Source organism: Schistocerca americana, chromosome 2 (assembly GCF_021461395.2).
Source record: "Schistocerca americana isolate TAMUIC-IGC-003095 chromosome 2, iqSchAmer2.1, whole genome shotgun sequence".
NCBI lineage: Eukaryota > Metazoa > Arthropoda > Insecta > Orthoptera > Acrididae > Schistocerca > Schistocerca americana.
Window position 1 is genome coordinate 141635358 of NC_060120.1, and position 16346 is coordinate 141651703.

At 41.8% G+C, this 16346-nt stretch overlaps 1 protein-coding gene across 1 annotated transcript in view; it reads left to right on the top strand.

Annotated features, from left to right (window-relative positions):
• The window catches only part of LOC124595869 (brefeldin A-inhibited guanine nucleotide-exchange protein 3), a 306469-nt gene that overhangs the window by 75858 nt on the left and 214265 nt on the right, over positions 1–16346 (top strand). Inside the window, exons 7-8 of the mRNA XM_047134775.1 lie at positions 5087–5219; positions 12608–12705. Of these exons, the coding sequence (XP_046990731.1) occupies positions 5087–5219; positions 12608–12705 (231 nt within the window). The remainder of the gene's footprint in view (positions 1–5086; positions 5220–12607; positions 12706–16346) is intronic.

Genomic DNA, 16346 nt, shown 5'->3' on the forward strand with positions numbered 1-16346 from the left:
TCAATGGTGGCTGGGAGAGGTGGCCGAAACACCATATCCTTAACATACCCCCATAAGAAAAAATCGCAGGGGGTAAGATCAGGGCTTCTTGGAGGCCAGTGATGAAGTGCTCTGTCACGGGCTGCCTGGCGGCCGATCCATCGCCTCGGGTAGTTGACGTTCAGGTAGTTACGGACAGATAAGTGCCAATGTGGTGGCGCTCCATCCTGCTGAAATATGAATTGTTGTGCTTCTTGTTCGAGCTGAGGGAACAGCCAATTCTCTAACATCTCACAATATGCGTGCTACATTTTCATCACTCTTCTCGGCCGTCCAGAACTTTTCCCTTTGCACAAACACCCATTCTCTGTAAACTGTTTATACCAACGTTTAATACACCACCTATCAGGAGGTTTCACACCATACTTCGTTCGAAATGCACGCTGAACAACTGCCGTCGATTCACTTGTGCCGTACTCAATAACACAAAAAGCTTTATGTTGAGCGGTCGCCATCTTAGCATCAACTGACGCTGACGCCTAGTCAACAGCGCCTCAAGCGAACAAATGTACAACTAAATGAAACTTTATAGCTCCCTTAATTCGCCGACAGATAGTGCTTAGCTCTGCCTTTTGTCGTTGCAGAGTTTTAAATTCCTAAAGTTGTGGTATTCTTTTTGAATCACCCTGTATTGCCAGTGGACAGAACTACTTTGAGGGGAACAGTGATTAAAATGTAGTGCAATGAGCAGTAAAGATGTGAAGTTCGGTCTTCTTTTGAACAGACCTCATGTTCTTAAAACATTGTATCCTGGTCTTATTAATAAGCTTCACTCCTTTGTTTGAACATGTCACAACAGTGTAAAGTGCTACATTATTTATTTCCAATAACTGTGCATAATGATCATATAGACCATTAACAATTGGATATTAGTTAATTTTTCAGTCATAGAACTGTCTATGAATGTTATCAGTCTTACAGTTCATTTTTGCTGTCATAATCTTTGATAAAATCTACATTCAAATCTTCACAAACTACTAGCTGTTTCTTCTTGCCTGACAGGTAGTTCAATAATGCATCTAGATTTTTCGTAGATACAGGGTGTCCAGAAAAGGACTCCCTGATTTCAAAGTTAAATATCTCAAAAAGATAGATCGATAGAGGAATGCAGTAAACGGTATGTTTATCGTGAAAGCTGTAAGAAGTTTATACAGCAGTTTGGAATAATAGTTACAAAAGCTGCTATCAGATGGCGCTGTAATCGCCATACGTAATGCCTAGTATAAATAGTGATCCGAAGCCCAGAGTGATCAGTTCCACTATTGAAACGTGAAAGGAGATTAGTGTACCGAAGGAAGAGATTAAAACCATGTACTCCATTGAACAATGCGTTTTTCGGGTGCTAGAGTACCACAGGTTAGAAGAGAGTCCTACGGCAACAAGGCGAAGTTTTCAAGCACGATTTAATGTTTCAAAAGGACCCGATGCGAAAACCATTCGTACGCTCTTCGCAAAATTTCAAGAAACAGGCAGCGTAACTGATGATCTAGTGGGGCATGTTGGCCACAAGCAAACCGCAGTTATGCCTGAAAATATTGCCACAGTTTCTGGAATTATTCAGTGAAATCTAATGTCATCCATCCATAGAACTGCATCTGAGACTGGTTTGAAGCGTTCCAGCACGCAGAAAATACTGAGAAAGAGCCTACACATGTTTCCATTCAAAATTCAAACGCACCGGGCCATACCCATACGAGCTGTGCAACAAAGGGTTGCCTTTGCTAATCAGATGCTCACAATGATTGATAGTGAAGGATTTGATGTTGGCTGCATCTGGTTTACAGATAAAGCACACTTCCACCTGAATAGATATGTGAATAAGCAGAACTGGCGATTTTGGGGTTCCAAAAGCCATATTGGTGTGAAGTGAAACCCCTGTATTCTCCTAAAGTTACTGTGTGGGCTGCAGTATGCAGCAGAGGCATTATTGGCCCTTTTTTCATTCGAGAAACGGTCACTGGTGCACGTTACATTGCAATTTTGGAACAATTTGTCACCACACAGCAAGCGTTAGAGGATCGACCAGGTACTGAATGGTTTATGCAAGATGGAGCCCGACCACATCGAACCGAACAAGTTTTTCGCTTTCTTGAGGAATACTTCGGGAATCGAGTCATTGCTTTGGAATATCCCAAATTTACTGGTGCAGGCATGGATTGGCCCCCGTATTCGCCGAATTTGACTCCCTGTGACTTTTTTTTTGTGGGTCACAGTGGAAGACATGGTCTAGCCAAGCTGCATGAGCTTGAATCGGTGATCTCTGTGGCATGTGAATCCATTTCGGTTGAGACACTACGAAATGTGATGGCGAATTTCATTCTTCGTTTGTGCCACCTCTGTAGTGCCAACGGTGAACATTTTGAAAACATTGTGATGTGATTGTTTGCAAAGATTGTTTTCATACGATTATTTCACTTATGTATGCTGATATGAGCTTTACAGCGTACAGTGCCATCTGTTAGCAGCTTTTGTAACTATTATTTCAAACTGCTGTATAAACTTCTTACAGCTTTCACAATAAACATACTGTTTACTGCATTCCTCTGCTGATCTTTGTTTTCGAGATATTTAATTTTGAAATCAGGGAGCCCTTTTCTGGACACCCTGTAGCTGAAAGTTTCCTAGAGGGTATATGTAGATGGTTACAATCACAAGAGAAGTATTCTGCTGTAACAACTGTAACTTCAATATTTTTGACTTTGTATCCAACTTTTACATTTGTGTTATTTAAATTGAAGGTGGAGGGGGAAGAAATTAAAGGAAAAGGAATGAATTATTGGTGTCAGCTGCATCGGGACCTTATGCGGAATTAGCGGTGATGTGTGGAATCAGTAGCTATGTGTGAAAAGGTGTGCCGGACTGGGACTCAAACCTGGTTCTCCTGCTTACTAGGCAGTTGTGTTAACCACTACTCTATCCAGACTCTTGTTCTAAAGAACAGACTCCATGCATTCATATAATTGCCATGAATCCACCATCTTCAGTGTGGGTACACAATAATGTTCGACCTCCTGCAGGAATCTCAAAGTAGTAACTATGTAGGACATGATGGAGAATGCGGATAGGTGTCGCTCAGTGCGGGTTGCTTGAGAAGCTTGCCGAGATAGTCCATGTGGTTGCAATAAACGTTGTGTCTGGATGGCGTAGTAGTTAACATAATGGGAGATCCCAGGGTCAAGTCTCAGTCAGATACATATTTTTACTCATCGCTGCTGATTTCGCTTGAAGTCCTGATGCAGCTGACATAAATAATTCCTTCCCTTCCCTTTCCTTTCCTTTCTCCACCCTCCACTTTCAATTTACATACTGTATCCCAGCTGAGGAATCCCCGTGGTGCTTTTTAACTCCTCACATTGATAATGCATAATATTGTTCGACTTCCCATGAGGAATCTCAGAGCAGCGAACATGGAGGACATGGATGGGGACTGTGGATAGGTGGCACTAGGTGGAAATGTGGGTCAACTGGGAGCTTGCCAAGATAGTCTGCACAACTGCGATACCCACTGTGTCCAGATTGTACAGTGTGGGTCAACTGGGAGTTGTGCGAAGATAGTCTGCACAACTGCGATACACACTGTGTCCAGATTGCACAGTGTTTAACAGCACTGTCTAGCAAGCAGGAGATCCTGGGTTCAAATTCTGGTCTGGCACACATTTTCACTCATCACCACTGTTTCTACATGAAGTCCATTTTCAGCTGACATCAGTAGTTCCACTCGTTTCCTTTCTCTTCTCCCTTCTCTATCTTCAATTTATGTAATATGTATCACTGTTGTGCATTCCGTGTGTTGTCTGTTCCTTCAGACATGTCCAAAAAAACAGACCCTATATTTTCGTAAAATTTTACGTATGTTGCAACGTATTCTTTTTCCATGTTAACATATATAAAAGTGATGCTGGTCTGTAATCCTGTAATTTCTGATATTTAACATCTGCCTGAAAGGAACAGAAAACGTATCACATTCAGAATTTTCCACATCTTGTAGATGCATTGGAAGCTCGTCTAACTTGTTTTTCGGCTATCTCCTGATAAAACAAACTAATTTTACTTTTTTGGAAACTGTAACGTATATTTTGGTCCTGTTCTGTTTTAATTTTTTTCAAGACTGTCTGTGTGTAACCTGAATAACCTAAGAAACATGCCCCTCTTGACTCCTTTAATCGTAGGGATTTTTACCATGTGTGCTTGTGCCCCCTTGCACTTTCTGTAAGACACTCAACTAATCTGCCTCTCCACTACTGCCCTCCTGTTCAAGTGCAGGCGTTGATCTGTTGAATTGTTTCAATAGTGTCCATAGTTATGGGTTGTAACTAAGTTCTCACTTCTTGATTGATCTGTCACCTCTATGTCATTCAAGATTACTTTTACCTTATTGACAATTTACAGTCGCCTTCTCGTTCATTCTTGTTGCAGTGAACCTGCCGTGCAGTGCCACTGATTGTGCTGTGGGACTTTGTTCCACTGCCGAGGGATGAGAGCTGTAAGAGAGCTCACAACTATGCCAACTCAATTGCAAAATAATGTAACTGCCTTTTAGAGAACTCTTCTGTTAGAGAACTCTCTTTTGTGGAGTTGTTCTCATGTTCAGTAATTACAGCGTGTTGTGACAAAGCTCTTATTACTCAGAACAACATATCTGAAGTGGATCTCAGAATAGCACACAAGAGATTGACATTTTTCCACAGCGTCTATCAACTGTTCTTGGGTGTATACGTTTTCAGCAAAAGACTGATGGATATTCTCTGTATTCAGTAAAAACAGCACATATTTGGTTGCTTTTAATTTTTGCTTGTATTGTAGTCAAATGTGAAACATCAGAACGTCATATTATGTACCAAGAGCCAAGGGCCAAATCGTTTCAGATAAAATGTAAATACTAAGAAGTCCAAAATTATAATTTGTTACTTTTTTCAACAATGTTTTTCAGCTTCGTAGACTGTGCTCCAATGAAGAAGATTAACATTGGACTGTACTTGCTCTTGCAAATAACAAAAGTGTTATACTTGAAATATTAAGATTATAACAGTGGCTTTATGTTTTGCAGTATTGGCACACAGCTGGTGCGACTAGTTGGATGTGTGGGCTCTATGAGACCAGTTCTGGAATCTGTTTTTCACCGTATGTTGCTGTATCCACCTCCACAGCACAGATTGGAAGCTTTAAAATCACTGAGAGAGGTAAACTGCTTAGAGTTGTGTGGTTTTTATTACACAGTTAATTGAACTTACATATAACTGAGCAGTATTGCACAGAGATAGCCAAATGTCATATACCTTTCAAAAACTGTTTCTCAGTTAAAAACTAGGACTGGTAATGAAAAGCTGTGGTGAAATGTAACTACTTTGCTAGCTTTCATTTTGTGTGTGTGTGTGTGTGTGTGTGTGTGTGTGTGTGTTCTTGTATTCTATAGCTCTAGTCCTGAAAAGGCAAAGTTCTCAGCCTTGTTTGTGTGCCTTTTGGTAACTCAGTGCCTCTACTATTCAATATTTACAAACACAAGAATTGTTAAATATCTGTCAACGTTGTTGTTTGCAGCACTGCAGTTGACATGTTACTGTACTTACAGTATGTCGGTGTATAATCTTGTGAGGAACTTAAAACAACAAATTTCATTTTTTAACTTTATTTTTTAAGGCTACTTGAGTTTACATTTTAATGATTAATGGAAAATCTCATATAAAGATGTGAAACAAATACTAACAAAGAGATAGAAGGGCTGGCCAGTACTTACCTCAGCTAAGTACAGCCGTTAGATAAAAAAAAAAAAAAAAAAAAAAAAAAAAAAAACTGAACCAAAAATTTATGTTCCTAGCTTTCGGAACTGTGTTCTTTCATCAGGGAGGAGACAGGGGAAAGAAAGGGAAGAAGGGAAAGTGGATTCAGTTACTCACAACCCAGGTTATGAAGCAACAGGAAAAGGAAAACAGGGAGGGTAGCAAGGATGGAGGCATGGTTGTCAGAGGGAAGCCAAAGGTATTCTACTGTAAGTACTGTGCCAGCTTCAAACCAAAGAGGATGCATACAGAAGTAAAGAGGTATATAGTATAAAGATAAACACAACTATGTAGGATGAAAAGATGCGTGAATTGCTAAAGAGGAAAGGGAAAGAGTAGAAGACTGAAGAGTAAATGGGAGTGAGGTTGTTTAACGTAGGTTCAGTCCAGGGGGATGGCGGCATGAAAGGATGTGTTGGAGTGCAAGTTCCCATCTCCACAGTTCAGAGGGGCTGGTGTTGGGTGGGATAAGCCAAATGGCACATACGGTGTAGCAGGTTCCTAGGTCCCTAGAATTATGCTGGAGGGCATGCTCTGCTACTGGGTATTGGACATCTTCTAGGCGACAGTTTGTCTGTGTCTGTTCATGCGCTCAGCCAGTTTAGTTGTTGTCATACCGATGTAAAAGGCTGTGCAATGCAGGCATGTCAGCTGATAAATGACATGTGTTGTTTCACATGTGGCCCTGCCTTGAATTGTGTATGTTTTACCAGTAGCGGGGCTGGAGTAGGTGGTTGTGGGGGGATGCATGGGGTAGGTTTTGCAGCGGGGTCGGTTACAGGGGTAGGAACCGCTGGGTAGAGAAGGTAGTCTGGGAATATTGTAGGGTTTGGCAAGGATGTTACGGAGGTTAGGGGGGGCGACGAAAGGCAACTCTGGGTGGTGTGGGAAGAATTTTGTCAAGGGATGATCTCATTTCAGGGGTTGACTTGAGAAAGTCATATCCCTGGCGGAGTAATTTGTTGATGTATTCGAAGCCAGGATAATATTGGGTGACAAGGGGGATGCTTCTGTGTGGTCTGGGGGTAGGAACATTGTTGTTGGACGGGGAGGAATGTATTGCTCGGGAGATTTGTTTGTGGACAAGGTCTGCAGCATAGTTGCGGGAGAGGAAAGCACTGGTCAGGTTATTGGTGTAATTGTTGAGGGATTCATCACTGGAGCAGATACATTTGCCACGAATACCTAGGCCATAGGGAAGGGAGCATTTGATGTGGAATGGATGGCAGCTATCAAAGTGAAGGTACTGTTGTTTGTTTGTGGGTTTGATATGGACAGAGGTGTGGATGTGAGCTTCAACAAGATGAAGGTCAACATCCAGGAAGGTGGCTTGGGTTTTGGAGAAGGACCAGGTGAAATTCAGATTCGAAAAGGAGTTGAGGTTATAGAGGAAATTAAGGAGTGTTTCTTCACCATGAGTCCAGACCACAAAGATGTCATCTATAAACCTATACCAGGCTAGTGGAAGCAGCTGTTGGGTCTTCAGGAAAGCCGCCTCCATGCGGCCCATGAAGAGGTTGGCATAGGACGGAACCATCCTGGTTCCCATGGCCGTTCCTCTGATTTGTTTGTAGGTCTGGCCTTCAAAAGTGAAGTAATTGTGGGTGAGGATGAAGTTGGTAAGTGTGATGAGGAACGAGGTTTTTGGAAGATCTTCGGGTGGGCGTTGGGAGAGGTAGTGCTCAAGGGCAGAGAGACCATGGGTATGTGGGATGTTTGTGTAAAGGGATGTAGCATCTATGGTGACAAGAAAGGTTTCAGCTGGGAGAGGAGTGGGAACGGATTTGAGGTGTTCTAGGAAGTGGTTTGTGTCTTTGATATAGCATGGGAGTCTGCGGATGATAGGTTGGAGGTGTTGGTCTACCAGAGCTTAGATACGTTCTGTTGGGGCTTTGAAGCCTGCTACATTGGGACGGCCAAGATGGTTCTCTTTGTGGATTTTGGGTAATAGGTAGAAGGAAGGGGTACGTGGCTCAGGTGGAGTGAGAAGCCGTTGTGAGGCCTTGTGAGGGACCTTGGATTTTTAGGATTTTCTGCAGCTCAGTCGGGATGGAGGGAATGGGATCCTGGGTAACAGCTTTGTAGATTGAGGTGTCGGAGAGTTGACGCAGTCCTTCTGCCACATACTCCACATGGTCAAGTGCCACAGTTATGGAGCCTTTATCCGCTGGGAGGATGACAATAGAGCGGTCTGTTTTCAGCTCCTTAATGGCATGGGATTCAGCTGGGGTGATGTTGGGGGTTGTCGGGATGTGCTTCAAGAAGGACTGGGAGGCAACACTGGATGTGAGGAATTCTTGAAATGTCTGCAAGGGATGGTTTTGGGGGAGTGGAGAAGGATCCCTTTGAGAAGGCGGTCGGAACTGTTGTAGACAGGGTCCAACACTGGGTCTAGTATTTGGGGGCTGTGTTTGGGTAGTGAAGTGATATTTCCAGTTGAGGTTCCAGGTGAATGAGAGGAGATCTTTAACCAGGGCATTGTGGTTGAATTTAGGTGTGGGGCTAAAGGTTAAGCCTTTTGATAGAACAGATGTCTCTGGAGGAGAGAGGGATCTGGATGGGAAGTTTAGAACTGAATTGGGACTGGTACCGAGCGAGGTGGCGCAGTGGTTAGACACTGGACTCGCATTCGGGAGGACGACGGTTCAATCCCACGTCCGGCCATCCTGATTTAGGTTTTCCGTGATTTCCCTAAATCACTCCAGGCAAATGCCGGGATGGTTCCTCTCAAAGGGCACGGCCGACTTCCTTCCCCATCCTTCCCTAATCCGATGAGACCGATGACCTCGCTGTCTGGTCTCCTTCCCCAAACAACCCAACCCCAACCCCAATTGGGACTGGTGATATGTGGCATTTGGCTGTGGTTATAGTTGAGATTTGGTCTGTGTGGGGTATGTGCTGGGATTGAGAGATTGAGTAGGATGGCTAGGCTGGGTTTGTTGGCTATGATGGGGGTTTGTTGAAGGTTCTGTTGTGGTTGGTGTTTGTGGGGGATAGGGAGAGGGACCCCAGTTCTTAGGTGTTGCACTAGCACTGTGGATAGTTTTTTCAGGTGGTGTGTGGCATGGAACTCAAGTTTACAGCTGGCTTCTAGGATGATGTTCCTCAGTGTGTTCTCCAAGCAAGGGTTTGAGAGGTGGAGGACTTTGAAGAGAGATAGGAGCTGTTGGGAGTGGTGGTTACATGAAGTAGTGTAGAGATTCAGGACAAAATGGGTAAGGGCTAAGGATTGAAGGTTCTGGAAGTCCAGGAGAGACTGGTGGAAGGAGGAATTGCACCCAGAGATGGGAACTTTTAAGGTAGGTCATTTAAGGGTAATTCCAAAGGTTAAGCAGGACCGGAGGAAAAGTATGTGGGATTGCAGTTTGGCTACGGTGAATGCATGTTTCCATAATGAATCTAAATAATGTGGTATAGGATTAGGGTACGTAGTGGGTAACTGGTGGGTAGGGAAATTAAATAACTAAAGTTAAAATAGTAATCATAAGAAGGAATAAAATACGGAGGGAAGGACGAGAAAGAAAGAAATTGTGTTGGTAATGTTCAATACCAAAGGAAGACCACTAAATAAGAAAAATATGGAAAAAGTTGACCAGACCAAGCAAGTATGTCCAGATCAGGGGAAAAGAACACACGTTGCTCAAAAACAGAGATAGCGACTGGCGAAAAAAAGATTGCGCGTGCCGCAAAAAAGTTCGCGGGTGGCGCAGAAATGTCCCAAAAGATTTTTCCTGTGGCAGAGAAAGATAGCCAATGGCACAAAAATATTGCCAGCAACACGAAATCGACGGAAATGGATGATACTGGTAGGTGTGGAAGAGATTGTTGGCAGTGATTGTTGGCTGGAAAACAGCGAATAACAAACATTAAAACTATGGAATGTTAAATAAATAAATAAATCACTAAATAAATAAATAAAGAGAAGTGGACTATAAACGGAACAAGATAATAGGAGGAAAATGAAACTAGCACAGTTGGTGACGAAAATATTTATTTATGTATATATAAAACACTGAAGAAGACAAAGTGTTTAGGTGACAGATGTAAGTGATGGCTAACAAAAGGGACAAAACAATGAAGGATGTGGACCGTATAGGTGATCTAAATGATTAATGGAAAATCTCATATAAGGATGTGAAACAAATACTAACAAAGAGATAGAGGGGCTGGCCAGTACTTACCTCAGCTCAGTACAGCCAATATATATATGTATATATATATATATACACACACACACACACACACACACACACACACACACACACACACACAAATACTAACAAAGAGATAGAAGGGCTGGCCAGTACTTACCTCAGCTAAGTACAGCCGTTAGATAAAAAAAACTGAACCGAAAATTTACTTTCCTAGCTTTTGGAACTTTGTTCCTTCATCAGGGAGGAGAGAGGGGAGAAAGAAAGGGAAGAAGGGAAAGTGGATTCAGTTGCTCACAACCCAGGTTATGAAGCAATACGGAAAGGAAAGCAGGGAGGGTAGCAAGGATGGAGGCATGGTTGTCAGAGGGAAGCCAAAGGCATTCTACTGTAAGTACTGTGCCAGCTTCAAACCAAAGAGGATGCATACAGAAGTAAAGAGGTATATAGTATAAACATAAACACAACTATGTAGGACGAAAAGATGCGTGAACGGCTAAAGAGGAAAGGGCCTTGGATTTTTAGGATTTTCTGCAGCTCAATCTGGATGGAGGGAATGGGATCCTGGGTAAGAGCTTTGTAGGTTGAGGTGTCGGAGAGTTGACGCGGTCCTTCTGCCACATACTCCACACGCAGACTCCCATCCTACATCAAAGACACAAACCACTTCCTAGAACGCCTCAAATCCATTCCCACTCCTCTCCCACCTGAAACCTTTCTTGTCACCATAGATGCTACATCCCTTTACACAAACATCCCACATACCCATGGTCTCTCTACCCTTGAGCACTACCTGTCCCAACACCCATCCAAAGATCTTCCAAAAACCTCGTTCCTTATCACACTTTCCAACTTCAGTCTCACCCATAATTACTTCACTTTTGAAGGCCAGACCTACAAACAAATCAGGGGAATGGCCATGGGAACCAGGATGGCTCCGTCCTATGCCAACCTCTTCATGGGCCACATGGAGGCGGCTTTCCTGAAGACCCAACAGCTGCTTCCCCTGGCCTGGTATAGGTTTATAGATGACATCTTTGTGGTCTGGACTCATGGTGAAGAAACACTCCTTAATATCCTCCATAACCTCAACTCCTTTTCGAATCTGAATTTCACCTGGTCCTTCTCCAAAACCCAAGCCACCTTCCTGGATGTTGACCTTCATCTTGTTGAAGCTCACATCCACACTTCTGTCCATATCAAACCCACAAACAAACAACAGTACCTTCACTTTGATAGCTGCCATTCATTCCACATCAAATGCTCCCTTCCCTACAGCCTAGGTATTCGTGGCAAATGTATCTGCTCCAGTGATGAATCCCTCAACAATTACACCAATAACCTGACCAGTGCTTTCCTCTCCCGCAACTATGCTGCAGACCTTGTCCACAAACAAATCTCCCGAGCAATACATTCCTCCCCGTCCAACAACAATGTTCCTACCCCCAGACCACACAGACGCATCCCCCTTGTCACTCAATATTATCCTGGCCTCGAATACATCAACAAATTACTCCGCCAAGGATATGACTTTCTCAAGTCAAACCCTGAAATGAGATCATCCCTTGACGAAATTCTCCCCACACCACCCAGAGTTGCCTTTTGTCGTCCCCCTAACCTCCGTAACATCCTTGTCAAACCCTACAATATTCCCAGACTACCTTCTCTACCCAGCGATTCCCACCTCTGTAACCGACCCCGCTGCAAAACCTGCCCCATGCATCCCCCCACAACCACCTACTCCAGCCCCGCTACTGGTAAAACATACACAATTCAAGGCAGGGCCACATGTGAAACTACACATGTCATTTATCAGCTGACGTACCTTCACTGTACAGCCTTTTACATCGTTATGACAACAACTAAACTGGCTGAGCGCATGAACGGACACAGACAAACTGTCCGCCTAGGAGATGTCCAATACCCAGTAGCAGAGCATGCCCTCCAGCATAATTCTAGGGACCTAGGAACCTGCTACACCGTATGTGCCATTTGGCTTATCCCACCCAACACCAGTCCCTCTGAACTGCGGAGATGGGAACTTGCACTCCAACACATCCTTTCATCCCGCCATCCCCCTGGACTGAACCTACGTTAAACAACCTCACTCCCATTTACTCTTCAGTCTTCTACTCTTTCCCTTTCCTCTTTAGCCATTCACGCATCTTTTCATCCTACATAGTTGTGTTTATCTTCATACTATATACCTCTTTACTTCTGTATGCATCCTCTTTGGTTTGAAGCTGGCACAGTACTTACAGTAGAATACCTTTGGCTTCCCTCTGACAACCATGCCTCCATCCTTGCTACCCTCCCTGTTTTCCTTTTCCTGTTGCTTCATAACCTGGGTTGTGAGTAACTGAATCCACTTTCCCTTCTTCCCTTTCTTTCCCCTGTCTCCTCCCTGATGAAGGAACACTGTTCTGAAAGCGAGGAACGTAAATTTTCGGTTCTTTTTTTTATTTTTTTATTATTTTTTTTATTTTTTATCTATCGGCTGTACTGATCTGAGTACTGGCCAGCCCCTCTATCTCTTTGTTAGTATGAGTTTACATTTTTTGCCACTGTTGTTTGATGTTACTATGTTGTGTCATTAACTGGAATCAATCAATGAAAAGTATTTTTTCATTTGTATTTCAGCTGCTCCGCAGTCCAAGCCGTATAGTAGATTTCGCTGGCCCGATTTTGGTGGAAGATGATAAAGGATCTCAACAAAGTGATATGGCCCTTATGAGACTGTAAGTAAAACTGCAAGAGGATGTTTAGACTCGAGAAGTACTGAAATCCCCTCTGTGATATTAATAGTGTTGAAATCTGTGGCATCCCAATGTGATCATGTAGGAACAGTCTTAACAGTCCTAAGTACTGTTCGCTGGGCTACAAAATTTGATCAAAACACTATTATTGAATAATTTTTTGCATTCATATTTCCATTTATTTGAGAAGTGAGAAGGTATCATTATAATAATAAAATACAGTGTAATAACATATCACCCACCTCCATGGCTGAACTGTTAAGTATGTGAGTATCTTATTGCCAGTGCTTGATTCCCTGTACTGCCAGACATTATTTATCAGTGGTATGACTGAAATAGGATACCTTTAGCATTGTGGAGATGCAAGAATGGGAAGTAATGGCTCCAAGGTTTGGATATTCACAACAGCTGGTAGTATGATGTGCTAACCACATGCCTCTCCATATCACATCCAGTGATGCTATTAACAGAGGATGACATGGTGGCTATTCATCAGTATTGTCTTTGGTAAGGGTTCCATGCTGCACAGCAGTATTCCAGAGGAGGACGAACAAGCATAGTGCAGGCAGTCTCTTTACTAGACTTGTTTCGTCTTCTAATTGTTCTGCCCATAAAATTTAGTCTTTGGTTTGCCAACTTCACAACATTTTCTCTGTGACATTTCCACTTTAGGTTGTTTGTAATTGTGATCCCTCAGGATTTATCTGATTAAAGTATTATTCATTGTGTAACCAAAATCTAATGAAATGCTTTTATATCTCATGTGAAGACCCTAGCACTTTTTATTGTTTCGGATCGATTGCCACTTCTTGCACCATGTAGGTATCTTGTTAAATCATTTTGCAATTTGTTTTGATCTTCTGTTGACTTTGCAACATGTTAAATGACAGCATTGTTTGCAGACAATCCTAGAGGGCTGTTCTATAATGATGCAGCCTAATAACCAGAGTTATTTTATTCAAAATTACACTGGTCATGGAAGCCTACGAACTTAATGAGTGCTGTTGTGAAAAAATGTTTTCGTACAAGCCCTGTCTTCCTGACAGGAAACTGCTCCCTGCAAACAACTGAGACATACTCCACAGGCATACAATTTCATTTGAAGCTTCTTTTGAGAATGGAAAGAAATTCTGTTACCTCAGCAGCAAAATAATGCATGACAGATGAAGCAAGGACATAAAAGCAGTCTAGCACAAGCATAGACAGCATTTCATTCCAAAAAGTAGTCTGCTAGTGTCAAACATAAGCCTTAATTTAAGAATGAAGTTTCTGAGAATATACAACTTGGGCTTAGCGTTGTACAGAAATGATTTTTTTTCCCGAAAACTAGAAAGGAAGAGAATTTTAGCAAGGAGGACATAAAAGCAGTCTAGCGCATGCATAGAGAGCACTTCATTCCAAAAAGGAGTCTGCTAGTGTCATATATAAGCCTTAATTTGAGAATGAAGTTTCTGAGAATGTACGTCTTGAACTTAGCGTTGTTCAGAAATGATTTTTTTTCCAAAAACTAGAAAGGAAGACAGTTATAGCATTTATGATGTGGTGGTACAGATAAAATGCAGAAAATTAAGTTGACAGATAAGATAAGAATGTGCTGATATGAACTTCTAGTTCCTTATCTACTCATTTGATTTCTGTTAATGCTGAAAATACACTAAAATCTCTTCTCCTAGTGGTTTGGCTGGTCCATTGGCCAGTATTCCCACCCAACCCACCAACAGACCTCATATTATTCATCCACTTGGGAATTCTGTCAAATCTAATGCATATAATGTCAGTAACAGAGCTACCGCGCCTCAGTTGTATTAATTTTCCTGTATATTTGAGGCTCTTCTGTGATTACCTGTCTGATAGTTGCATGTCTGTTAATCCTAAAATGACAAATAGAAACATACCCAATGATTTGTGTGGCCCAAAGCTCAGCTAGTCAGCCAAGAAACTTCACATGGCCAGTCTGCCTGGGAAGTGTATCAAACCCACAGTAAATGTCAGTAAAAGAACAAGCCCTGTGGTAACTTTTTTTTTTAACGAGAGAGTGGAGAGTCATTTACGTCAGTAAACTAGCCACATAACTGTACATTTCTGGGTGAGTCAGTGACAGTTGCCCAAGTAACCAAATTGCATGGATGTATGGAGAGAAGCCATATTGGTACTGATCTGAGCACCACCCTAAATTACAGTAAAGGAATAGTCATCAGCAGGGACATATTTACCTTGAAACCAAATAGCTATAAGAATAATTGGTTAAGGATGGTGTTACTAGGGTAAAAATAGTAAGAAGAGAGTGCACAGTGACTTTAAGATTGCAGTTTTTATGCTTGCATTTAATGTACCAAGGCTCTAGAGTACATTGCTGCTGGTTTCATCTGTCTTGAAGTAAGGCTTAGATTAGGTTAGGTTTCATCTGTGTTGAAGTAAGGCTTTACATATCAAACCAGGTTACTGCAGTGATTTGACATAAATCATTTTTACTTATTGTATCAACATAGATAACATTTTCATAAACTCTAATTACTGAAAAAAATTCATTGACACATCCATTTACAAACAAAAGGTTATAAATGTGAGAAATCAGAAGTTGAAAAATATGTGAGGCTCTAGGTTGTAGTGTTACAGACTGTACTAGCTGTATGAGACAGATACTGGAGCAGGTGGTAAATAATCATCTTACCTAAATATTGGAATCCAGCAATCTTGTTAGTTACTTGCCACTTTCATTGTAGATTTGAGTGCTATCATACCACCATTGATACCCCAACTGTGGTGGATGTGCATGTGTTACTTAATAGATGTTTCTTTTATCTTTGAAAAGGTCTACAGCCTATTGAGAAGTAGACAGCTCCTTGCATGAGGCCGTTGCAAATGACTTCAAATTTTTTTAGCCAACAATAACCTGTCTGATCACTTTCAGTTCAAGGCAGTGTTTTAAGTATGACAATATTTTCGGTAGCTACTAATACAGTTATATTCACAGTAAGAAGCTCCTCTATTCACGGATGAGTTTTCTATTTGTTATTCATCTTCCAGTCTTGCAGTATGCATATGCTTGGTCAGTTGGAAGTTGGAAGGCTGATAGAGCGATCAAAAAAAGTAGGTTTTAAATTTAAAAAAAGATTTTAAATTTGCACATGACGAATCTGCATTTCAATCGTTATCACCCCCCCCCCCCCCCTTTTTTGAAATCTCCGGAAATTATAATGAGTGACCCATTTTAAATTTTAAAGAATAAGTGAGGAGTCTGGAACTATTTTTGAAGAATATCTGTACAGACCTCAGGTTAGATTAGATTAGATTTACTTTCATTCCAATTGATCCGTAGTGAGGAGGTCCTCCAGGATGTAGAACATGTCAGAAAAAACAATATATGACAAATATTTACAACTCAAACAAATTAGCTAATGTACCATTCCACAGGTCCCAAGTGGAATGATCATCATTTTTTATATGAAAGGATCATTTTACAAATACTAATGCACTGAATTTAAAATAAAAAAGTTTATTTATTTATTTATAAGGTAATAAACGTGTAATACAACTACTATAATACTTATTTACAATGAGCACATTACTGCATGGTGTAGAAGTTAGATTGTACTTACACACACACACACACACACACACAC